We start from the raw sequence: 24,392 nt of genomic DNA, 5'->3' as shown, positions 1-24,392 counted from the left end.
CCACAAACTGCCTCAAAGCCATGCTGCCCCGATTACACCGGTCAGCCTCTCGGCTCCCTAATCCTGTCCGCTTCTTCAGTCAAACCCCCATCGCTCCCTCCAAACCCCTCCCCCCACGCATCAAGATCAACGATGCCGACATCTCCATCTCATACCTGAAAGGCACCGGGCCCGGTGGACAGAAGATTGTGCGTGACTCTTGGACGAGGACCAGCTGCACTGCTATTGTAGCTTGGGAGAGTGTCGGAAAACACAACACAGGACTAACTTGAACTAGAACAAAACCAACTCTGCCGTCCAGATCATCCACAAGCCTACGGGGATAGTGGTGAAATGCCAAGCGACGCGGTCACAGGCGCACAATTGCAAGACTGCGCGCTCCTTATTGGCGGATCGGGTGGAGGCGCTGGAAAAGGGGGATAAGAGTCGGGTTGCATTGAAGGCCGAAGCGGCGAAGAAGAAGAAGGCGAGTAAGATGAAGAAGACGAAGAGGAAGTATCGGGAATTGGATGGGAAGGGGAAAGGGAAGGAAGATGTGGAAGAGGAGGACGAGGTGGAGATCGTTTGGGATGACGAGGTGGAAAGTAAGGCTGAAGTTGGGAAATCGGAGGTCGAGAAGACTGGCTCTTCTACGTGTCCGTCTACAAAGCCCGGGGATTCCAAGGATTCCAAGGATGTATAATGCAAGACTAAATGTACGGTGTGCGACTCATTTTGAAACTTAGTCACCATTTAAGGATTAAGAAGGCGTTTTTACTTCTATACTTGGGGTTGAAATAACAAATTTCAAGGAAGCATTTATTTCATAGATCTAGGAAGTCATTGCAGCATGCATTGGGTGTGGGGAATTGGACAGGTGAGGGCTGGTCACCGAGGAGCCAGCGAGGGGAATAGGCAGGGAGTTTCTGGTTGCTTTTGTGATTCTTGGGGAAGTTGGAGAAGGGGGATGATGAGGCCAAAGATCAAGAGATGTAGCTTCCCAGCATCGCCTTGGATTGGTCGTCAAGACGTGTCGAAGCAAACTGCGACACACGACCGTTCTGCTTCTTGTCGGCCTCCTTCAGATAAGTGCCCACCCAAACCTTGAGGTCGGCACCGGTCTCGGGCCAGGGGTCCTTCTGAACAGCACGGATGGTGTTCAGTGGGGTGAAACCAACACCGAAGGACATGTCTTCAGTGTCCGCATCGGCAATAATGTCATCTCGGCTGGCGGGCAAGGGGGAAGCTCCAGAAGCTTGAGCAAAGCTGTGCAAGTGAAGCCCCATCCCTTTTGAGCATAACGAGTGGCGAAAGCCTCCGAGTTGGCGAGGGTCTTGGCGAAGGACAGAATAGCCGTCTTACGATCCAAAGGACGGGCAAGCTTCTGCGTCTCGGGGAGAATGACATTAATGTAAATCGGAGTGAACAGTCCCTCTTGCACCTTGTCGGTAACCTGGATGATGAAATCGGCGCTGTAGCCCTTGTCATCCTGGTTTGAGATGAAGTGGAAGAAACGGACAAAACGAAGGGTCAGGTTCTCCGTCTTGGAGTTCTGCAGACGCTGAAGGATAATCTGCATGATCATGACAAAGTAGTTCTCCAATGCCGCGGGCGGGAAACTGGCAACGCATGTCTCGAGCAGGTCGAAAGCAAAGCTCTCATTGGCCTTGGTGGAGACTAGCTTCTGGAAAATACCAAGGATAGGCTCAATTTGGTTGTGCTCGATGATGTATTGCGAGCCTCGGGGGATGATGGAGGAAAGCAGACGGACCAGGGCAGGTGTGTTACCCTTCGAGTCCCACATGACAGGCATCAACACAGGACCAATGAGCTCCTGGTAGTAGGTCGGGAGAGTTGCAGACTGATTGGCCTCGAGCAAAGCCGCGAAGAGCTGGAAAACGTAGGGCATGAATTCTGGTCCCAGTTAGCCTGCTTCTTGATTGAGTATTGTGTTTCTTTTGTACATACCTTGCACATCGTTCTGAAGAATACCAGCGAAGGGTGCGTACAGAGCCTGCTCAAGCTTGTCGGGGTTGGCGGGGGCAGCAAATCTATATTCTGTTAGCGGTTTGTAGATAAGAAAGATACAGGCGACACTTCATACCGAATAAAGGCACCCATAGCCTCGAAATGGAAGTAGTAAAAGCGCGGGTTACTGGGGTTGGCACTGATGATGTTGGTAATGTTGATGAAACGCTGAAGAACGATATCAGTGTGGGGGACCACACCCTCCTTGATCACAACCAAAACACGCATGACACAACGCATCAGGAACTCGTTCTCCTGCACCTTCTCGGGAGCAGGGTTGGACTGGATCAGCTGGAAAATGTGTTCCAAAAGGTCCTTGGCCAGAGGGGTGATTTCAGTAGGAGGAATCACAGGCTGTCCCTGGGCGTCGGTGAGGTACAGCACACGCTCCAGGGCAATGGCGGCATATGTGTAGACAACGAAGTTGGAAGACGCAAGGTGCTTGACCAGCACAGGAAGAACCTGCTGCCACTGCTCCTTGGTGATGATACTGCGGAAAGTGTACAGGTATTTAATGGCATCGACCTTCAGGATGGGGTGAACGCCATCCTCAGAGATCAAATCCGCAGCAAGGTTCTGTTGGAAGTAGTCTGTGATGCTGACCAGTTGGTTGGTAGCGGTAACACCGTGGGAGGCAGTTGCGGTACCCTTGGCTGCGATAGCGGAGTACAGATATGTTGCAGTGTCCTTGGCCTTCCAGTTGGACGCATCCTTGGCGTACTCAGCCAAGTAGTGCTCGGTGTACTTGAGCACAACTCGGGTCACGGGCTCCTCAAACTTCTCAGCTAACTTGCGGAGGAAATCAGTGGCAGCTCGGCGTCTGGTCTCACTGTCGGAGCCCTCCAAATCCCGTCGAATGAACTCAATTGGCTCGTCCTCGAAGAGCTCCTCATCTGACTCACGTAGGCTGACGTTAGGCAAGACAACTTTCTCAACAATCTGTCCCAGGGTTTCCTCAGCCTGGAAAGAAGCAGCGTGCTCTGGCATGCCTGCAACAGAGGTGAGGAAGTGGAGAGCTCGACTGACAAGGATGTCATATTTGGTCTCCTGGCCGATTGTGGAGAGGAAGTTCCACGAGCTTCCAATGAACTGGCCCACTTGAGGCTGGAAAACATCCATGTACTTCTGCACATAGAGAGTCAAGGCCTCGAAGATTCCGGCGCGAACGTATTCCAAGAGACCAGCTTCGGTATCGTCATCAGTTTGTAGTAGAGGGTTGTCATAAGTGAGGTATTTGAGGAAAATTGTGGCGATTCCAGCAATATTATCTTCGAACATGGGAGGGAGATCGTGGGAGGAAAGATCGTAAAACAGCTTCACCATCAGGTTAAGCTGGCTGAAGCCTTGAGTGAGATTCTCTTTATTCGTCTTGTTCTGCTCAAGGTAGGAGTCCAGTGCCTGCGTACATTTAGTATCCGTCGCACATATATTGCATTGAGCATGAGGGTGTGAATTACCTCGAAAAGAGCCAGGAACGGAGTACCAAACTTGCCGAGAACGTGGTTGATCTCGGTGTAGAGCGCATCAGACTGGAACAGGGGTCTCCATCGCTTGAAAATGGAATGCGCAACTTGCAGCACACCGATGTTGACGGTAGGGTTGGCTGGTGACAGCTTCGACACAAGGTCCTAGAAAAACGATTCAGCGAAAACCCACAAGTCCATGGCTCAATCGCAACCTACATCCACCAGTGTATCCCAGTTCTCCCAGAAGTCACTGTCCGCAATCACACTGACAGCCTCACCCAGCTGACTTTGGATGCCCGGGGGCACCGAAATCATCAAGGAAATCAACTCGCGCTTGAGAGTCTCAACCTCATCCTGCGCCAATTTATGTGTGCCATCTTCGTCGGTCCAGTTGCGCTTGATGAAGTTCTTGAAGCATAGTGCACTTGCAAGACGTGTGTTGTAAGGTACATCCTGCGATGCGGTAATGTGAAGAAGCTGTAGCGAGAAACCAGGCTTCTGCTCTTCCTGGCGCAGGGTTGTCTCGGCTAGAGGCAAAACAAAACGTATCAGTATGATTCTCCACATGCTCATACTTCCAGATTCAGCCACTTACCCGACTTGTTCGATCTGGGGTCCAAGCTTGCCTCCAACAGAGCTCCGAGACCCTGGGACATCTTGTACGTGGGGTATCAACACAAGTGAGGGGAAATAGAAGAAAAGAAAAGTGAAGTAGAAGAAAGGTGGGGAAGTGTAGAGATTATTTCTTCAAGAATGTCAAAGAGATAGTTGACAATCGCAGAGAGGAATAAAGACAAATTATTCAAAGCTCTTCCGAACAAAACAAATAAAGCGAGCCCTCACAATTGTACGGCCAGTCCGCCCACCGCCTCTAGTCCCAATGCGGTTAGCACGTCACATGCTTGAGCCTCTCTGCGATGTTGCCTGAGGCACTCACTTTTTTTTTTCTTTTTTGTCTTTGGCGCAGTGCGCAGCTCTGAAGAATATGGGGATGTGTACGGAGTATGTTGAAGTATAGTGATATTGTTTGAAATTTTGTGTTTATGTAACTCTATGATCATGTGCTTTTCGTGATAAAAAAATACAAACTCCTATGGAACCAGCAGCTATGGAACCATCAATGCTTAGACAACAATGTTGCTAACGCCGTTAGCCAACTCCTGTTCCTTGGCCTGAGACAAATCCTTGACCTGGTTGAAGACACCAGCGGCAGCGGAAACAAATCCAAGGAAGGGCTTGCTGGGCGACAGCACACGGGAGATGTACTCGGGGTGGAACTGGACACCCACAAACCAGGGGTGGTCCTTCAGCTCAACAATCTCCATACGCTCACCCTGGTCATCCTTGCCAATGAAGTGGAGGCCGGCCTCTTGCAGCTTGTCAATGTATTCAGGGTTGACCTCGTAGCGGTGACGATGACGCTCATCGACAGAGGTGCGGTCAAGACCGTACAAAGCGCGGAGCTTAGACCATTCGGAATCCTCTTGGAAGAGGGTGGGACGGGAGCCCAGACGCATGGTACCACCGAGGTTGGCACGGTCAATTTCGGGCATGTACACCACAATGGGATGCTTGGTACGCTCGTCGAGCTCAATAGAGTTGGCACCCTCAAGTCCAAGGACGTTGCGAGCGTATTCAATCACGGCAATTTGCATACCCAGGCAGATACCAAGGTAAGGCTTGTTCTTGGTACGGGCGTGGTGCGCAGCGCGCATCATACCCACGGTACCACGAGTGCCGAAGCCTCCGGGGACCAAGATACCGTGAGCAGTGTGGACATCATACCAGGCCTTGTGGTACTCCTTAGAGTTGGTATCCTCCCACTCAGATTCCAGGTGGGAGGCGTCTACCCAGATGATGTTGAGCTTGCGGCGAGAAGCCATGCAAGCGTGCTCCAGAGACTTGATGACAGACAAGTAGGAGTCATGCAGACTAACGTACTTGCCAACGAGAGCAATGTTGACAGTCTCAAAGGTGTGCTCCTGGGCAGTGGTAAGGGTCTTCCACGATTTCCACGTGGACTGACCCTTGTTCAGCTGAGCTGGAGAGATGTCGACCTTCTTGATGGCGAGGAGGTCGCCAAGAACACCAAGGAATCCTTGCTGCTCGAGAAGGAGGGGGACGTGGTAGGTAGAGCTGACGTTGTGCACGCCAATGACCTGCTCCGGCTCAACCTGACAGAACATGGCAATCTTGTCAGTGGTGGCCTTGTCGAGGGGCTTCTCGCAGCGGCAAGCAATAAGATCAGGGCTCATTCCAGCTGAGCGAGCGTCCCGAATAGCCTGTTGTGTAGGCTTGGTCTTCAGTTCATCGTGAATGACTGGAACGAGGGAAACGTGGATCTGGACAAAGTTGTCCTTTCCAGCACGACGGCGGAGCTGACGAAGAGCCTCGACGAAGGGGGCACTCTCAATGTCACCGAGAGTACCACCAAGCTCGATAACACAGACATCGGGTTCTTCATTGGTATCGTCCGCCGGGGTTCTGGCCACGCGCTCAATCCAATCTTGAATTGCATCGGTCAAGTGGGGGACGATCTGGACGGTGCGTCCAAGGTAGTCGCCGCGACGCTCCTTTTCGATCACATGCTTGTAGACCTTTCCAGTCGTGATGTTGTTGTCCCGTCCAAGGGTGACACCGAGGTAACTTCAATGGTAAAACCGTCAGTCACCGCTCATTTCATCGCATGTCACAGAGCAACCTACCGCTCGTAATTTCCAAGGTCGAGATCCGCCTCACCGCCATCGTTCAAAACGAACACCTCTCCGTGCCTGGAAAATATTTGTCAGGACGAATGTCCACAGATCAGAGACAAATGTTCACATACTCGGTGGGAGCCATGGTTCCCGCATCGACGTTCATGTAAGGGTCGATTTTGATGCAGGTGACTCGAGCACCCTGGGTCTTCAGCAGCAAACCGGTACTTGAGGCTGAAGCAAAGTGTTAGATCGAGGGTGATTTGAGTGAATCATGGGTGTGTACCAATTACGCCCTTCCCGATGCCGCTGATCACACCTGGATTGATTATCAGTGAAATGCGCGTGAGAAGTTGACTCATAGGATGCATACCTCCAGAAACCACGACGTACTTCATGGTGGTGATGAAAAAATTGACCACGAAAAAAGTAAAAAGTGAATCAAAAAGATTGAAGACCGGCAATTATCAAGAACCCGATGAGAGAAAAGAAATGTAGGGTGCCGTTCCTGGCTTCTGCCAAGGGGGAAGAAAGGAAGCGAATCGGTTTTTTCGAAAGCTTCACATCGGCTGCCTCGACCGCCCCCCCACTTGCTCTATTTTTCTGCCGCTTTTGACTTTTTCGCCCACAGAGGGCGGTGAACACATCATGTGACTGAAAAAGAACGTTAGATGATGACATCGAGAGCTTAGAGCTCAGCCAAGCTGTGAAATGGGAAAATGTATTAGATAAATGGAGCCAAATATACATTGTACTACTGCTACAGCATCATGGATTACGAATCACACCGGCATCCTTCGTATATCACACGCCATCTGTGTGGTCAAGGAATTCTATAGATATTCACCGCCTTTTACTGCCGGGCGGTCAGCGTATCAGGCGACTTGGGCTCGAATACCTGCGCAATCTGAAAGGTTGCCCATCCGATTTCCCCTCAGTCCCTATCACATCACTTGCTTGTGTCATCGACCAGGTGGGGTCTTGGCTCCATTGATATTCATCATCCGGCCTCTCAAACACAGCACAATTCCTTCTTTACTGCTGATCCAACGTGTGCAACACTTCCACATCGAACACCCGCATACCCACTCTCGCAGCTCGCCGGACATCGCCTCGGCCCCTACATATTCAACTGGCTATTCTCAGAGCTGCTCATGTGGTCAAGCATACTGGTTCGCTACTCGTAACAGGTTTGTCTCCCGGGACAGTTGGTGGACGTGTGATTCTCTACATGTTCATGTCCGCTCAGATGATACAATGCCGGTACTAACTTGGCTGTGGTATAGTTTGAATACCGCGTGAGCTCTGCGATTGGGCGGATGTCTCCCGACGATGTCCCCGTCTCTCAACACAAACCATCGTCAACAAGTTTCGCAGATGTCTTCAAGAATCTAGGTGTCGGTCGACCCAAATCGCATTCCCCAGTCTCTTTGCAGGAAAGCAGCAGCGATTCGCCGTCTCAAGCCGACTGTCGCACAACCAACAGACTCATATACGGACTCGACTCAATGCATCGCGGTAGTGTGGTTTCGAGCTCTTCGGACATTCCCGGGGCTCCGGACTTCGATGCTTCTCTGCAAGCTTTGTCGCAAAGGCAGAACTTGACCCAGGCCATCGAGGAGTCTGAGCTTCTTGCAAAAACACTCCAATGGTTTAGCGCAGAACAGTCAGTGGTACTCTGGGAAGCTGCCGAGTACCTTTTGCACCATGAGAGTTCTTTAGATGCGCAGAGAAGCGGTGCTAAATTACTAGAGGCAATCGCAACTCGCCAAGATCTCTCTCCGGCCGCGAGGCGCTTGGTCTTTGAATCAATAGCCTCCCCTACCGAACCTGACGTTGTTGCTTCGCGCGTACAGTCGCTCATCTCCTTGTCGGACCATGGCCGAAAATTGGACTTTACTGGCTCCTCCATCTTACATATCATCTCGTCTTGGATTCTTCCCCTATATGACACCATCGCAACTGCACGATCCAAATCCAAAAAAGCGAAGCCAACGAAACAGCATGGAATGACTCACGACGAGGTTATGCTTGGAGATCTTTTCCAATTTGCCGTGGACTTGATTACATTACAACGAAAACAACCGAGCCAGGAGGAAATTGAACTGCTGCTAACAGAGACCTTCACAACATGTAGAAGGACAAGCGTTGCAGCAGATATTAAAAACTCCTTGGCCGTTTTTGACGCTGTCATTGTGTACGCTGATGTGCCCGACGCAAGCTTTGCTACTCTCTTGGAAGTACTCTGCAGTATTCATGCATCCGTCAAATCTCTTTCTGGGCCCACTTCGCGAGCGGTTCGCAGCTTAGCGAAATCTCGTCGGCAAGAGGAGATGGTGGATACACTGCATGAGTTCTTGAGAGACTCGAGCTCTGCTGAACAAACTCGCAATCTCAATGTGCTCCGCGGAACACTCTATGTGTTCTCAGATTTCCTTCGTGCATATGGGCAAGATGGAATGCCGCAGATTCCTTTCGATCGGCTGATAGAATCCTTGCACTTCATTGCCCAGAAAGATGATGGCCGAGTTGACGCTGACCTCCTGGATTTGTGTCTGAACATCCTCGAAGGAGATTATATTCATGTTGCCATGGAACAAGATTGGAAGTCGTTTGCTGATCTTTTGATACTCTGCTCTCGCAGAATTGCTGATGATTCAGCTGGATCTCCCACCCCCTCCGCCACTTCACAGCCCAAAAATGCTTATGATGAAACAAAATCTTACATTTTGGCGAATCTGATCCACATATCTTCAGTCCTCGAGTCGAACTGGGGGCAGCTTAACAACGAGCAAAAACAGCATACGGTTAGATTCTTTTTGAAGATCTATCAGCACGTCGAGCCTCCACAAGCTGAACTCATCATCCATTCCATCAGAGAAGATAAGCTTTGTCACCCTTCCGAAAACTTGGATTGGGTCCAGCATTGCCATGAGTTGATCGAGTGTTTTGTGCAACCCCGGAAACAAAGCTCAGATATCCGTATTCTGGCGTTGGACACATTGAAGGAAGCTTTGTCTGGGCATGAGGCTTTGATTTTCTCACCAGAGCATGGTATTCTAAACCTTTTGCTGAAGGATTTCTCTTCGGAGCATGATCTTCTTTTCTTGGAATCCCTGGTTTCATTGTTGACGGACCCGGCGACCCAACACAGCGATGACAGTACCTTTCAATTACTTGTCAACACCATTGCAGCACCAATGGAGAAAGACGCGAACAAAGACGAGCCTCGGGAACCTGCTTCAAGTCACAACTCTTCGCGTCGAACCTCGACAACAAGTGTCTTGGAACTTAGCTTGGCAAATGTATGCTCCGTGGGCCTGGTCAAAATGATGCTTCGTGCCTTGAGCTCTTCTTCGGCGAAAGCTATCATGGCATTTGAAGAACTTCTACAAATCGCGCAATCTCCCAACCGCCCGACAGACTCTCGTCTGACAGCCTTAAAGTTGCTTTTCCGTTTACGCTGTGATTCAGCCGGTGCAGTCACAGTCATCTCAACATCAGAGAGTGATTTTCTGATGAACGTCTTGGGTCGTAACTTGGACGGTGGCTCCAAGTTACAAGCTCCAAATGACAGTCCTTCTCGCGACATGCCGCAGCATGACAACCTTCCGGTCTCACCTACCACAAAACTCCCGATAAGAGAAGTCACACCTAGTCTTGCTTCAAAATCGGCTCCCAGGGGCTCTGTTTCTGCTCGTGGCTCTAAATTGACCGCTCCCGTGTGGACGCATGCTTTGCCCCAGGTACTTCCTGAACAGCCCCCTGGTGAATCCAGTCCGGTGGTCTTTGCCCATGCTCCGCCTGAGGAAATTACTTCCCCTGATGCGACTGAGCCTTCCGAGTCCACACCAGTGGATCCAAAAGCAACAGGTCTCTTAAAGGTCAAGATGTGGCTCGAGCTTGTTATCACCTTGCTCCAGCGGGAGCCTGATTGGGACGTCTACAGTTATGTTCTGACTCATCTTGGCCCTCAGCTTGGCAACAAGGATTTCTTCAAGGATGCCATCCCCCAGGTCACACTTCTCCGCAGTATCTTATGCGATCAAGTCAAGAATGGGACTTTCCACGAGCCACCAGAGACTACTGGCCTCAAAAAGAGCGATGTGGCAGCATGTATTTTCGATGCACTTTGCATGCTCGTCAGCTATCACGATCATTTTGCGAAAAGCGAAAAGGATGACTTGGTCCGAGCATTCATGCAGGGTATCATTGGTTCGTGGGGAGGTACCTCGCGTGGGTGTATTCAGGCATTGTCACTTTGCTGCTATGAGATCCCAATGTCCGTGACTAAATCGCTGACTAGCATTCTTGATCGGATGTCAAAGGTGATCACCATGTCCAATGTTGCCGTTCACATATTGGAATTCCTGGCTCTTCTGGCTCGGCTGCCTGATGTTTACGTCAATTTGCGTGAGGAAGAGATCCGAACTGTATTCGGCATCTGCATCCGCTTTTTGCAGACCTCCAGGGAACAACGTTACAGAGCATCAGAGGCGGCTTTGCGGGCCTCTCAACCAGGTCCTCAGTCAGCTCAGTCTCCTCAGTCCAGATTGAGTGCTGGCTCAAAAGAGATCGCTGCTCATGCAGCCGAAGCTATGGAGTCTTCGCAGGATGGTATGGCCAAGTACATTGCAAACCTCACTTATCATGTGATGATTTTCTGGTTCTTGTCTTTGAAACTTCAAGATAGACCTAAGCACGTGAACTGGATCACTAGCAGGTTCATCTACCGTGACGAACATGGCAAAGAAGTGGTTGAGGAGCAAAGCCAGGTCCTCATTGATCTGATGCAGCGAGTTGCTTACTCTGATCTCGGAGAGACTGTTCCTTTCGATAACTTCCCTCCCTCATCTGATGATGGCCCAGTTTCCAAGAAGTCCTGGGTGTTAGGTATGAGCATTGTGACCGTTGAAAGTGCTGGTTGCTCCGGCTTGTCTCAAATTACCAAACGACAGGCATCCGGCACCACATATTCTGTCTACCAACAACGGACGGCCCCGGTTCTCCCGCATCAGGTCCCTCCAACGCCAGACTCCCACTTGCATTCTGACTCTATGCCAACGGCTGTTCTTCCAAGTCATATCATGCTTCAATTGACCGCCACCGCATTCCCCACCCCCACAGTCATGCAGCCTATCCCGGTTCCCGAGGACGATATCACGCGCCGAGCCATTGGTAACTTTGATCGAACTGATATCGTTGACGGACACCGGATTGGAATTGTCTACCTCGACAACGGCCAGACCACGGAGGCAGACATTTTGGCAAACACAGGTGGCTCTGCTGATTACGAACACATGCTGTCTGGTTTGGGAACCAAGGTGTCTCTCCGAAACCCCCAATTCAACCCACAGGGATTGTACGCCGACACGGATGGAGAAACCACCTATGCCTGGCGCGATCGTGTCACTGAGATCGTCTACCATGTTGCCACGATGATGCCTACAGATCTTGAACGCGATCCAGCCTGTATCAACAAAAAGCGAAACATTGGCAACAATCACGTCACCATTGTATTCAATCGCTCCAACCTTCCCTTCAATTTCGACACGATCCCATCCGAGTTCAACTCAATCAATATCGTCATCACTCCCTCGTCTCGGATTGCTTACGACGAAAGTGGCGGTGCTAATGGCGAAGCTGATCCGCAAAAGCTATACTATAGCGTGCAAGTTATCAGCAAGCCTGGTTTCCCCGACGTGTCACCTGCAGCAACCCCCAAAATCATTTCTGGCAAGAATCTGGCAGCCTTTGTTCGCATTCTCGCCCTGAATGCTTCCGTCTTCTCTCTCGTCTGGAGCAACAAAGGTGGCGAGCATACAACCTCCTGGCGCACACGCTTGCGAGAGATCAAAAAGGTCCGCGAGCGAGCACTCGCGGCACAAGCTCAATCTTTCGAGGCTGCCGAGGGCGCCTATCCTGGTCAACGGCGAAACACGAAGCCGAATATCTTCTCGGAGGAACTGCCATCGCGCGCCCCGATCCAAACTGATTTCGCTGCGGAATGGAACGCAGCTGCAGACACAAACATCCTCCAGAATTTGGATTTCTCCCGCTGGTCACGTTGATCACGGTGATTCTCTTGCCCAGATCATTCCCAAATATCTCCTTTCCCTCTCCTTCTCCTCTCACCCGCCATTCTCTCAATTTTGCTATCCTCTCTCCTCAACTCACCTCCATCCTCTCCTTCCCAGCCGACCTTTAAACAATATACGACAGAACTCTCTCAATGACCTATGACCCCAGAAATGACTCATGTACATCATCTTGCGCTTTTTTCGTGATGGCAGACAATTGTCGCATTTGTGAATACCCCTCTTCGCCCCAAAAGTTCTGTTTGATTTTCGCCTGCCAGCGTATGTTGCGATTAGGATTAGGGTTTATCTATTTGAATACAATTCTGTGATCTTGTGAGATGAGACTTTTTTTTACAAAATGTGTTGAATCTACTGTAAGTTTTTGTTTCTCCCGACAAGCATAGGAACAGACGGCCACCAGCCTAGCTTGATCCCATCTTTCACACCTCGGAGATCTTGGTTCTCTCATCAAATACACAAAAGTATCATGGTCTCCATAAGTTCTCAAACACACTCATATCATCCCTGCGCAACATGATCATGACCTCGAGTACTTCCTTCTCCGACCGCTTCCTTGGAAGGATAAGTCCAACACCATCAGCCTCCATGTAAGGCATTCTCAAAAATTCCGGCTTCCCAAGCTTCACACCAAAGTTCATTTTGTAGAAATCCATATCCGCCCAGCTTGTGATAGTGAGATCGGTTGAACCGAAGAGATCCCAACCAACGAAAATAGACCTATAGTCTTCTGCGCACTCTGCCAGACGGTAGACTTCGGCGATGTGCTGCGAGTTGACTCTTTCCGCCGATTGGGAATCAGCAACGACTTGGCACACTTGAGCTAAGTGCTGCATAGACTCGCCATCATTTGCCGCGCCCAGCCTCTCCGCTTGCAAGGATGCCAGGGAATAGACGACTGTGTTTCCAAAATAGGGATCACTTGGGCTTGAGAGGTCCTTGATGCGTCGACGACCGTTGACCGCCATGGCCAAATGGCTTGATTTTCTCGAGAGGTCTTTACTTCTTTGAAGTCTAGCACGAGTGATTGTGGACCAGGTGAGTGCGCTGAGAAGAGTGTTGGTGGTTGGAGGGGTGGATAAGATCTCAGCAAGACGGCCTTTCAGGACATCGAGTTGCGAGATTGGAATGCTGAAGATCTTGGATGTACAAGAAGGGAACTCAGTTGGGAATACTGGAGGAGAAGGAGAATATTCCGGGTGGGAATTGAATAGTGCTTCTGGCGATTCAGATGTTGAGCCCATGTCAGGGGAAAGCGCACGCGAGAGTCGACGGACTCTGTCTGACGTATTCAAGAGAATTGGCTTTTCACCCGCAATACTTCCAGCGAGTAACCCCACGACTTGTGTATATCCAGTTGCATCAACGACGTTGTGGTGCATCGATATGTACAATCCAAGCCCTTTGTCATCTCCAAATCGGAAGTAACTGACAGCAAACACCGGTGCTCCCTTTTCCGCTGGATTATGCTCGGTCATCACTGAGATCGGTTGCAGTCTTGGTGGGAAAGCATCCAGTGGCATATTTGAGGCAGCGAGTTCCGCGTAGGACTGTTCGACGGAGCCTCTGTCGATCAAGTCGGGTACGGTGTCTGCATTCCAACACATTTTGAGGGAGGGTCGGTTGTCGACAGTTGATGAAAACACCCGGCCGGAGATCCAAGGAAGTTGAGCTGAAAGCTTTTCCACGCCATTTTGAATGTTTTCATGAAGGACTGAGGTAGGTTCGCCGGTGGGGAATGTGAGAAGTGCCGTGATGTAGACCTTTGGCATGAGCAGATCGAGCGGTGTCAGCTCCTCGCTGTTTGAAAAGGTGGCCATGTTGCCGCTGAGTATCCCGATTGACTGATTTGTGTCGAAAGACTGAAACTAGTTGCACTGCGCCTTCTTATATCGTGGATTTAGGGTTGCTTTTGCATTTGAGTCTTCGGGCCCGCGGGCCCGCGAACCCGCCTCCCCGAAGAGTAGCTCGGCGACTTATTGTTTTTCTTTTTTTTGTTTCTTCTTGTCTTATGTTGGAATCCATTTACTTTGGAGCCTCCAGAATTGTAGTGTCAAGCTTCGTACATGATTGGCTTGCAAGCCCTGGCAAATGGCCCAAGGCCTCTAAGTTTCGGACACGCGGCCCCGTGCAGTATACTTATGCCTTAAGAGGCAGCAATTTAGCAGGTTATTTAAGTCTCCCCAGTCTGCATTCTGCTCATTTTCTAAAATTACCTTGACACTCTCACAGAAAAGGACCAAGTCAATTTTCTCGATCATTCATCGACATGTCGGTTCGTGACCTCCTAGCCAATTCACCTACCCAACTAATGCATACCTAGCTTCCGTCCGGGTACGATCTCAATTAGATGACAACTTGGAGTTAGTCCAATGCTAATTCATGAGCTCCGATAGAGTCTCCATCGGAGATGACTGCATCACTGCTTTCAGTGAACTTCGGTCCCAAAGGCACTCTAACAAGCCCAGATACATCATCTACAGGATAACAGAGGATTACAATAATGTTGTTGTGGAAGACAGCTCTTTTGAGAAAGACTACGAAGTTTTCCGTCAAAAGCTTGTCTCTGCTATCGATAGCGAAGGCAGACCCGCCCCTCGCTATGCCGTCTACGATGTTGAATATGACCTTGGATCCGAAGGCAAACGGTATGTCTCCATGCCTTATCATAACCTGCCTCGACTCTTCAAGCTCACAATCTGCCAGAACAAAGATTGTTTTCATTACCTGGGTACCTGGGGAAACCTCAGTCAAAGTATGTCGTCCAATTCGCTCGAACATGACCATTTGCCCCATTCTAAGGTTTGGCTAACCTGGCTTTCAGGACCGGATGATATACGCCAGCACAAAAGAGCAGCTTCGCAAGTTTCTCGATGTCAAGGCGTCAATTCATGCCGACGATCTCGATGAGCTTGAGTGGAAGACTGTTTTGAAAGAAGTGAGTGGTGGCAAGGCCTGAACCACGTTGGTATAGGGAACTGAGGATATCGATAGTTATTATTTGCTTTTGTTTTTGAAGCCGATGGCCTTTATGTTTTCCTCTTTATTCATCGCAATACTATTCGAATTAATAAAACAAATGAAGTCGAGGTCATCGGATTTGCTTGGCAAAGGTCGGGCTCTCGGGTCCGTTGGCCCGCAGGCCCGAAATCTTCTCCTGTCTCAATCTCCACTCCACCAGGTCTTGGGAGTATCGTCATGGGCCGAGAAACAATCAAATCAAGGCAGAGCAGACTTAATTCGGTGCCTCGAGCGGTAAGTGGCCAATAATTACTGATCGGTAAGGGATGATTGACGAATACAACAGTGCGAAGCATGCAAAGTTCGCAAGGTAAGCCTTGATTATGCAACTGTGTTTGAATGAGAGACTCAAATGTTACTAGATCCGCTGTGACCGGACGGTCCCCTGCTCGAATTGCCGGGCCTCCGATCTCGCATGTCGAAATGTTACGTCCGACGTTAATGACAAGCCGGAAAGTCGGGGTGCTATGAAAACCAGAGCTCTGTAGGTCCCTCCAGAGATCTGTCACTTTTCCATCTACTCCGACTTATGCATGTATAATTTTCAGTGAATCAAAACTCGCATCTCTTGAGCAACGCCTCAGCAGTCTTGAGGCTAAGGCTACAGGCCCTATTTTACAATCTTCAGGAACGCACAGCGCCACAGAAGAAAGACTAGACGCGGCCTCGGATGAGAATGAGCCGCAATTGTCAGGGGATACTAGTCGACCTTTTGAAGGTGGATCATCTTTTGCCGCCCACGCTGTTCATGCAAGCGAGGCTGTAGAAATGAGTGTCAACAATGTCTCTGGGGATGGCCCAGGTCTCAGAGATACCTTGGGCCATTTAAGCACAGCACTTCAGCCTTTGGCGATGGAGGAAAACTACTCGTTTCGCTCTTCGCTGCCACGATCGTTGCCAAACATCAGCTTACTACCTTCTTCGTTGGTCATTGGAATCCTGCAACGTTTCAAAGGTAAGAATATTTCGATGTCATTCCCACGTATTCTTTCGTTTCGACATGTCCATATACACGCGAAGCTTCAACTAATTCGTACAGAACGACGCCCTATATTCCTGTCCTCTTACGCGGTGACTGACTTGAGTTTGGTGGAAAGTCTCTGCCAGAGCATTTACTTCCCCGTGAGCTCAATCACCATTGGCCAAATCACAAGTATGCACGGGGTTTTCTTCTTTCTCCTCAAAGAGTACCAGGCTTTGAAGGATTCGCTTTGCCAGCAGTTTGACTTTGAACTTCATCTTGCTCAATGCGAGAAGAATTTTAGCATGGGACTGGAGACGTTCGATATCATGGTTATGCCCTCATTTGATAATATACTGGGATTGATCATGGGGGTACGTTGACCTTATCATCATTATGAACCCCAGAAAATATGCAACTGACGCTTTTTATTCCACAGGCTATCAAAGCACAGGGAGAGGCTAAGCCTTTTTTGTGTTCGAGTCTCATTTCTACAGCTGCCACTCATTGTCAAGCACTTGGATATCATCGTGCCATGACGTATAAGAATCTTTCGAATGAAAAATCACAAAACATCCAACGATTGTTCTGGACAGTTTATGTCTATGACAAGAATGTATCACTCCTTCTGGGGAAAGCTTCTCAAATCCGAGACTCTGAGATTGATGCACCGTATCCTTCGCTCCCCCTCGATTCCTCCCTCCGTGCATGGGACGAGTCGTTCATGTATGGGATCAGACTAGCGCGCCTACAGGGAATGATTTATGATAAGCTTTATTCCGCGGAGGCGGCATCGAAGTCTTCATCTCAGCGAGCTGTGACCATTAGACAGCTACAAGAGTCCATGGAGCAGTGGCTAAGCGAGCTCAAAAATGTGAGTATGTCCTATAAGCGCCAGTGTCGAGTTCAAGCTAGGGATTTACTGACATCGCTACCAGATTGATAGCACAGGTGTCAGCAATGAGCAAGTTTTCGCCTTGACACGGGGAAATTGGGATATTATGTACTTTTCGACTCTCACAACCCTTCACCGTGCTGCATCACCGCTTGCAACAGGACCAGAGATTAATCTAGCCTGTTTCAGTGCAGCCCGGCTCAGTTTGAAGGCCCATCTCCGCTGTTTTCCGAAGTACCAAGAAGCAAATCTTCTTTCTGAAAGCGACTATATCAACTGGTATGTTCTTGCAAAAATCTTTGTAGTTCACAATGCATTACGAGTCACTAATTTATGCACACAGTGTTCTTCTGTTCTCGTCTTTTACGCCGTTCATTGTACAATTCCTCCATGCCGTGACATACAAGGACCAAGAGGATCTCCAAATCCTTGAAGATGTGGTTCGCACACTGGAAGGTGCCAAAGAAGCTTCAAAAGCATCCAAACGTCTATACAGGATATGCAGTGCATTTTTGCAACTTGCAAATCACTTATATCAAATACCAGGTCCGTCCATTGGGAAATACGATGCCGACCAGAGATCTTTGCAATTGGCAGATGGTTTCCATCGACCGAGTACACCCCAATCTGTGACATTTCAAGATCCTTGGGATATCGATTTTACAGATGATCTTGGCGCACTAGGGGCATCTGGCATTCTTGATGGGTGGGCTAGTGGGCAACCTCTGATGCTGAACATTTTCGATGACAACACCATGTGGAACTAGCTATGCTACATTTATCCAAAGGACAGGCGATGAGTCTTGATCAATGAGATTCAGACAAATGAATTGATTCCTGCACAAGCGGTGGGATATGAATGAGAGTAGCCCTGCTATCTATGTGTCCAATACGGCCGATCGGGTGCTGGGGTGAGCTCGTTGCTGGAATTTATTTGCACTTTCCAGTAGACTCGTTCTCCAGTTGCTTTTGTGGATGGTTAGCAATTGCTCGGGGTGTTTTGAATGGAGATAAAACGTACAACACAGAGGTTGGAAGCGCAATTTCCCATGCTTCCATCCTTCTTGCATGCTCCTCCGGATTGGATCTGTAGATGATAAAATTAGCACAGAAAATGGCATAGGGATGGGCTTAGGTCTTCATACAGTAGCAGCCATGGAAATGCCGACAAAGGCGAGGGTGGTGAGGATGGTGAAACGCATTTTTGTGGAGATTGTTGGTTGAGGTGTGTGAGAGAGATGCTTTTTCTGTTGAAAGAGCTGAATGGATCGAGGACAGAGGCCTCTTTATACCTTGGGATGTGAGTAGGATCCTGATCGACATCAACAAAGGTCCATATCCATTACCCCGAAAGTGGATACGGAGGGCTAAGATTATAACAGGAGATCTACGTAATGGTGCTCTACTAGTTTGTTTCCACAGCTCTCACAGGTTTCGGCATCAATTTTCCACTAGATGAGTGTTCCATGGACTGGCTGATTGTTGAAGCTTCACTAATTGTAACTTTTTGCAGCTTTTGATACTGATCGGCTGCGCATTATACTGCCAGTTTATGATTATTTCAGAATCCATAACTCACAGCCTCCTAGTATGGCAAGCTATTGTAGCTGTGGATGTAGTATTATCCTCACGTGGCTGTAAGATTATCCTGTATGGGTCGGGCGAAAGTCAACACTCATGATCTTCTATCCGACTACCCTGTTCGGCGTCGAAATCTATATGCTCGCTCCGGCTAAAAATAGCCGTTCGCCGAATATCCTCACGCTGGCGACGTCATTACCACTTTGGTTTGATATGTCAGTCATCTTGGCCTTTTTTTTGATAGAGAGTTTCTCTATAAAGCAGAGTCAAATTCACAGTCTCGAAGCTTGTACTTTACGAGAACGTCCTATGCCCGACGCAATTCTCATATAGTGGTCAGATTTGTACTTCCAAGGTTGGCTCCTCAGAGTTAGCCTTGGAAGTATTCTGTCTCGGGAAAAGGAGAACCCCAGTGCTTCTCGCCTTTTCCATGGGACCGCAAGATATTGACATCTCCTTGTCTTGGCATCGTTTGTGTTGAAGGGCTCTTATGGCTCTCTGATCAATTCAATAGAATAGCCCTGGAGTTTGGGCTAGGTGTCTCAATTGAAAGCAAACACATGTCTTTCAGATGTCACATAGCTTGATGTTCAATGTAAGCAGATCAATCCAAGGAGCTCCTATTCTAAGATTCTTGGGAGAGGCTAAACCGGCTCCCCTGGATTTAGCCCCGCAGTGTAGTAAATAGCCACTCTCTTCTCTCAGCCATGTAGAAAAGGAGTCAAACACAGTCTTTTGCTTTCTGATTTGTGCTTTTGACACTCTTCGGCTCAACTCATCAGCCAAGACGCTTATTTTGGGCCCCAATACAAACAGGCCAAACAACCGAATCCTGATTGGGCAATCTTCGCCCCCAGTCACTCTCCAACACTCTTCAACTTCCAATCACACTTCAAACTTCATGATCTCCTTTTGATGCCAGTCGCTCACTGTGCATGCCCAATCGAAACAGTCATGCAATGACACTTTTCTTTCGAAGCCGGTTGTGGAAATGTAGCACGCAGTTCAAAAGCAAGGAAATACCCACACGTTCTGGCTATCTGCTAAGCGCTAAGCGCTTTGCCCAGGTGTAGTCACCTGATGATGAAGCCTCATGGTTTGCCTTCGCTTCGTCCAGCTGAGAGCCTGGGGTCGCCCTCCGCCACAAACCAGCAACAGCGCATGTAATACCCACCATGACATCCACAACTTATCATGGGGCCAATGATGGGGTTCAAGTGGCCAACAACTATGGTAGCATCACGACAGAAATTCACATGTCCAAGCGATCAAAAAACTCCCACCATGACGATTTGCGTGCCCCGCCACGCACTCAGTACACCATCGCTTGGGTCTGCGCGCTATACATAGAAATGGCAGCAGCCCAGGCAATGCTAGATGAGCTCCACGAACGCCTACCTGCTAGTGTGGACAATAACAACTACATACTCGGCAGCATCAATCAGCACAATGTCGTCATTGCGTGTTTACCGGAAGGGCAGTATGGAACAAACAACGCTGCAATCGTCATGACCAATATGAAGCGAACCTTTCCGGAGATTCGTGCATGTTTGATGGTTGGCATTGGCGGCGGTGTACCCAGAAAGGCTGATATCCGTTTGGGTGATGTTGTCGTCGGAACGAGGGTGATACAGTGTGATCTTGGAAAACTCATCGGAGACGGACAGCTCCAACGAACGGCAATTTCTAGGCTGTGTCATCCGTTGTTCGGTACAACTATATCTACCGTGCGCTCGAAGCATGAGCACCGCCCCAGTCAAGTTCCCTCTATCTTGCAACAAAAACTTGGAGGACGCCATTCATACTCTCGCCCGACTTCTGCGGATCTTCTTTTCTATGCGTCTTATGAGCACGAGTCTCTCGCCGATAGCTGTGACGGATGTGACCATTCAAAGCTAGTCCCACGGAGCAGACGGGCGCCCCATGAGGTGATGATCCATTACGGCGCAATTGCCTCGGGGAACCAAGTCATGAGAAATAGCACAACAAGAGACACAGTTGCTCGAGAGCTAGATGTTATGTGTTTCGAGATGGAAAGTGCTGGGCTGATGGACATCCTCCCATGTCTTCCAATTCGAGGAATCTGTGACTATGCAGATTCTCATAAAAACAAAGAATGGCAGAGATATGCTGCTGCAACCGCGGCCGCGTACGCAAGAGAGTTGCTTGAAGAGTTGCATGTGACTGAATCTCATCCAAGCATCAGCACCACAAGCGAATCTAGTAAGAACCCATACCAGCTTTGGAAACGTCAGTGACACGACCTGCTCATACCGGACTTAGTCAACGAAAGGAAATTGCGCGAAAGGCGGGAGCGACTGCTGGAGTCCTTCAAGTTCGATCAGATCGATTTCCGAAAAACAATAATCAAAGAAGAAGAGGAAACGACGTGTCGCTGGTTTCTCAGCCATCCTGATTACGAAGCATGGCTTGATCCAGCAAGATTGACACAGCACCATGGCTTTCTGTGGATCAGCGGTAAGCCCGGTGCTGGAAAATCGACTATCATGAAGTTTGCATATAAGAGGATCACGGACGATACCCGCTACAGGTTTACTGTCACTGCTTCGTTCTTCTTCAACGCTCGAGGCACCGACCTTGAAAAATCGACATTCGGGATGTATCGATCATTACTGCTTCAATTGCTTGAGGCGTTTCCAGACCTTCAAGTTGTACTGGATAATTCCGACCTGGTTCCCAAAACCCAAAACGACTGCTTTCCCTTGATTGTTTTAAAGAACGTATTTGAGAAGGCCGTTTGCACTCTCGGCAAACGCTCATTCATCTGCTTTATCGACGCTCTTGACGAGTGTGATGAGCAACAAGCCGTGGAAATGGTTCAATACTTCGAAGCCCTGACCAAAAGGTCCACGGAAAAGGATATCTCATTTCGAGTCTGCTTTTCCAGTCGACATTATCCTTACATTTCCATACAAAGGGGAATCCGACATACCCTTGAGCATCAGTCGGGACATACAGCGGACTTAGCAACATACGTCACAAATCGTCTTCACATCACAGAGCCTAAGCTTGTCACGGATCTGCGACAAAAGATTCTTAGTAAAGCTGCCGGAGTGTTCATGTGGGTCGTCTTGGTTGTAAAGATCCTTAACAAGGAGTATGGACGCGGTGGGTTGGCCTTGAGAAAGAGACTTGCGGAGTTACCCAGTGATCTGAGCGAACTATTCAAAGAAATCTTGAGGCGTGACGAAGACGATATGGAGGCTTTTCAGCTCTGTATCCTCTGGATTTTATACGCAAAGAAACCTTTACGACCCCAGGAGCTCTATCACGCTCTCTGGATTGGGTTGTCTCCGACGGACTTGGTTGATAGCCATATTCCGGATGCCACTGTCTCAGGTGCCGGTGTGAGTCCTGACACTTGCAGGATCACCAGATCTGTCATCGGCTACTCAAAAGGACTAGCCGAGACCACGATGTCTAGGGATCCCATTGTGCAATTCATCCACGAATCTGTCCGAGACTTTCTGATCAAAGATAAAGGTTTGTATGAGTTGTGGCCTGAGCTTGGATTAGACTGCGAAGGTCTAAGTCATGAGAGGCTCAAACAATGCTGCAACCTCTATATGAATCATGACCTGATCTGTGAATCTGTCACCAATTTGCTGTCGGAGTCTGACGCCCATCGGCACCAGAGCGCCTTGAGAGGGATTTCAAAAGATTATCCGTTTCTGTGGTATGCCAATCAACACATTCTCTTCCATGCAAATGCAGCGGCGAAAGTCGTCCCCCAAGATGCGTTCTTGTCATCTTTTGCTGTCTTAAGCTGGATCGATAGGAACAATGTGTTTCCACAGCTCAACACGGGTCAATACAGCCGGAACGCAAATTTTTCTTATATCCTAGCTGATAGAGGATGCCCCGAGCTCATTCGTGCAAGACCCAAAGAACATCCACACACCCAGGTTCGTGGGGAGAGATATGATTATTCAATCTTTGCTGCTATCGCCAGGGGCAGCAACGACACTGTTGGTGCTATTTTGGACTTGTCTTCGAGCTTTCAGGATGACATTAGCCTTGAAGACTACTTTCGGTACAGCGCCCAATTCAGCAATTACGAGGGACGAACACCGTTAACTTGGGCGGCTCAGGAAGGCCAAGAAGGCATTGTCAGGCTACTCCTCCAGAGAGGGGTAGGCATTGACGGTGCAGATCGTCGGGGGCTGGTGCCGCTTTCTCGGGCCCTCAGTACTCGCCAAGAGACAGTAGCAAGATCTCTCATTGAAAGCGGTGCTGACATTCATGCCAGAGATCGAGATGGACGGACACCACTTTACTACTCTGTGGCCAATGACAATGACACAATAACGAGGCTTCTGGTTGTCAGCGGTGCCGACATCAATGCCGGAGATTTGAATGGACAAACACCACTTTACCGGTCTGTGACAAATGGTAATGAGACAGCTGCAAGGTTTCTCATTGACAGTGGTGCCGACGTCAATATCGCAGATGAAACTGGATGGACACCACTTTATCGGTCTGTGATGAAAGGCAACGAGGCAATAGCAAAGCTTCTTGTTGAAAACGGTGCCCTCATTGATTCCGAAGATCTGAATGGACGAACGCCACTTTATCGGTCTGTAACCGATGGAAATGAGACAATGACAAGACTTCTGGTTGACAGCGGTGCCAATATCAATGCCGGAAATCTCAATGGACGAACACCACTTTATCAGTCTGTGATCAATGACAATGAGAAAATAACGAGATTTCTCCTTGCTATGGGAGCTAAAATTGACATCTGTGATAAATTTGGGTGGACACCACTTCATCAATCCACAGCTGAAGGTCATGAAGCTAAAGTGAAGCTTCTCATTGAGTGTGGAGCCAAGACCAATACTAGCGACGATGCGGGTCAATCGCCCCTTAACTGGGCAGCGATGAGTGGCCATGAGGTAATAGCGAGGCTTCTTATCGAAGCGAGAGCCGACATTGAAACATACGACAAGTATGGGTGGACGCCCCTCCAATGGTCCTCAGCACATGGCCATGAGGCGGTAGCGAGACTTCTGATCACGATGGGAGCTGATGTCAATACCAGGGATCTGAGAGGACAGACACCGCTTGACCAGGCCCTGAGAAATGGCCATGAAGGAGTGGCAAGGTTTTTAACCGGCAAGAATGCTCGGAGTGGACTAGATCCCATCAATCAGTAGGCCATCTGTTGTCATCCACTCGCTCCTCTATCCAATTCCTCGAAAATCGCTCGTCGTTCGCTTGGCCTCTCTGAGCCCGTGGCATCACATTGTCCATTCTAGTCAGTGCTTAGAGGTCTAGCTTGATCAACGATATATGGGATGTTTTTCCCTGGTAACTGAGTACCGTATATGAAGCATGTGCATCCATGAACAATGAATCGAAAAGACAGTGATGTAAAAGAGAGATAGAGCAACAAATGGAGGGAAAGAAATCGAAATATCTTTCAGGGCGGCTTCAGGGCTTGATTTAGTGCCATAATCCGCAAGACGGACTATAAATCGATCCACTGCCATCTGTTGTTTAATTTGGGAAAAAAAAAACAACCTTGGAAGAAAACGCGAAGAAAACGTTAGACGTAGCGATTGTCGACTGGATTGAACTGTCATTTCCCACTATTTCTTTGCAAGCCCCCTACCTAGGTATTTGATCCCAATCCCGCTGTGGACA

General features: G+C 49.1%; 10 protein-coding genes across 10 annotated transcripts; 6 read left to right on the top strand and 4 right to left on the bottom strand.

Annotated features, from left to right (window-relative positions):
- Window positions 1-20: 20 nt before the first annotated feature.
- Window positions 21-682, top strand: N7506_009490 (peptide chain release factor family protein; the record flags this gene model as incomplete). Its single annotated transcript, XM_056958783.1, has 2 exons — window positions 21-188; window positions 278-682. 2 exons carry the CDS (start codon window positions 21-23, stop codon window positions 680-682), a joined length of 573 nt encoding a protein of 190 aa, XP_056808173.1.
- Window positions 683-962: 280 nt separating this feature from the next.
- Window positions 963-4,129, bottom strand: N7506_009489 (uncharacterized protein; the record flags this gene model as incomplete). Its single annotated transcript, XM_056958782.1, has 7 exons — window positions 963-1,234; window positions 1,282-1,893; window positions 1,948-2,030; window positions 2,084-3,405; window positions 3,465-3,635; window positions 3,690-4,000; window positions 4,069-4,129. The coding sequence occupies 7 exons, from the start codon at window positions 4,127-4,129 to the stop codon at window positions 963-965; spliced, it is 2,832 nt and encodes a 943-aa protein (XP_056808172.1).
- A 468-nt stretch (window positions 4,130-4,597) lies between these two features.
- On the bottom strand, window positions 4,598-6,567 carry N7506_009488 (putative CTP synthase; the record flags this gene model as incomplete). The annotated part of the gene is made up of 5 exons (XM_056958781.1): window positions 4,598-6,119; window positions 6,179-6,244; window positions 6,301-6,403; window positions 6,456-6,488; window positions 6,543-6,567. 5 exons carry the CDS (start codon window positions 6,565-6,567, stop codon window positions 4,598-4,600), a joined length of 1,749 nt encoding a protein of 582 aa, XP_056808171.1.
- Window positions 6,568-7,488: 921 nt separating this feature from the next.
- N7506_009487 (putative GTPase activating protein (Tsc2)) lies at window positions 7,489-12,240 on the top strand (the record flags this gene model as incomplete). Its single annotated transcript, XM_056958780.1, has 1 exon — window positions 7,489-12,240. One exon carries the CDS (start codon window positions 7,489-7,491, stop codon window positions 12,238-12,240), a length of 4,752 nt encoding a protein of 1,583 aa, XP_056808170.1.
- A 494-nt stretch (window positions 12,241-12,734) lies between these two features.
- On the bottom strand, window positions 12,735-14,087 carry N7506_009486 (transferase family-domain-containing protein; the record flags this gene model as incomplete). The annotated part of the gene is made up of 1 exon (XM_056958779.1): window positions 12,735-14,087. One exon carries the CDS (start codon window positions 14,085-14,087, stop codon window positions 12,735-12,737), a length of 1,353 nt encoding a protein of 450 aa, XP_056808169.1.
- A 562-nt stretch (window positions 14,088-14,649) lies between these two features.
- N7506_009485 (actin-binding ADF family protein) lies at window positions 14,650-15,226 on the top strand (the record flags this gene model as incomplete). The annotated part of the gene is made up of 3 exons (XM_056958778.1): window positions 14,650-14,915; window positions 14,974-15,022; window positions 15,092-15,226. The coding sequence occupies 3 exons, from the start codon at window positions 14,650-14,652 to the stop codon at window positions 15,224-15,226; spliced, it is 450 nt and encodes a 149-aa protein (XP_056808168.1).
- An 830-nt stretch (window positions 15,227-16,056) lies between these two features.
- Window positions 16,057-17,230, top strand: N7506_009484 (fungal specific transcription factor domain-containing protein; the record flags this gene model as incomplete). The annotated part of the gene is made up of 4 exons (XM_056958777.1): window positions 16,057-16,243; window positions 16,328-16,623; window positions 16,689-17,123; window positions 17,201-17,230. The coding sequence occupies 4 exons, from the start codon at window positions 16,057-16,059 to the stop codon at window positions 17,228-17,230; spliced, it is 948 nt and encodes a 315-aa protein (XP_056808167.1).
- Window positions 17,231-17,455: 225 nt separating this feature from the next.
- On the top strand, window positions 17,456-17,911 carry N7506_009483 (uncharacterized protein; the record flags this gene model as incomplete). Its single annotated transcript, XM_056958776.1, has 2 exons — window positions 17,456-17,630; window positions 17,691-17,911. The coding sequence occupies 2 exons, from the start codon at window positions 17,456-17,458 to the stop codon at window positions 17,909-17,911; spliced, it is 396 nt and encodes a 131-aa protein (XP_056808166.1).
- Window positions 17,912-18,074: 163 nt separating this feature from the next.
- N7506_009482 (uncharacterized protein) lies at window positions 18,075-18,346 on the bottom strand (the record flags this gene model as incomplete). Its single annotated transcript, XM_056958775.1, has 3 exons — window positions 18,075-18,110; window positions 18,166-18,231; window positions 18,290-18,346. 3 exons carry the CDS (start codon window positions 18,344-18,346, stop codon window positions 18,075-18,077), a joined length of 159 nt encoding a protein of 52 aa, XP_056808165.1.
- Window positions 18,347-19,900: 1,554 nt separating this feature from the next.
- On the top strand, window positions 19,901-23,902 carry N7506_009481 (uncharacterized protein; the record flags this gene model as incomplete). The annotated part of the gene is made up of 2 exons (XM_056958774.1): window positions 19,901-20,948; window positions 21,009-23,902. 2 exons carry the CDS (start codon window positions 19,901-19,903, stop codon window positions 23,900-23,902), a joined length of 3,942 nt encoding a protein of 1,313 aa, XP_056808164.1.
- Between the last annotated feature and the right edge of the window lie 490 nt (window positions 23,903-24,392).

Source organism: Penicillium brevicompactum (assembly GCF_028827555.1).
Source record: "Penicillium brevicompactum strain IBT 35665 chromosome Unknown utg000006l_segment0_segment0, whole genome shotgun sequence".
NCBI lineage: Eukaryota > Fungi > Ascomycota > Eurotiomycetes > Eurotiales > Aspergillaceae > Penicillium > Penicillium brevicompactum.
Note: the sequence above shows the minus strand (reverse complement) of the source record. Positions and strands in the feature narration are given on the sequence as shown.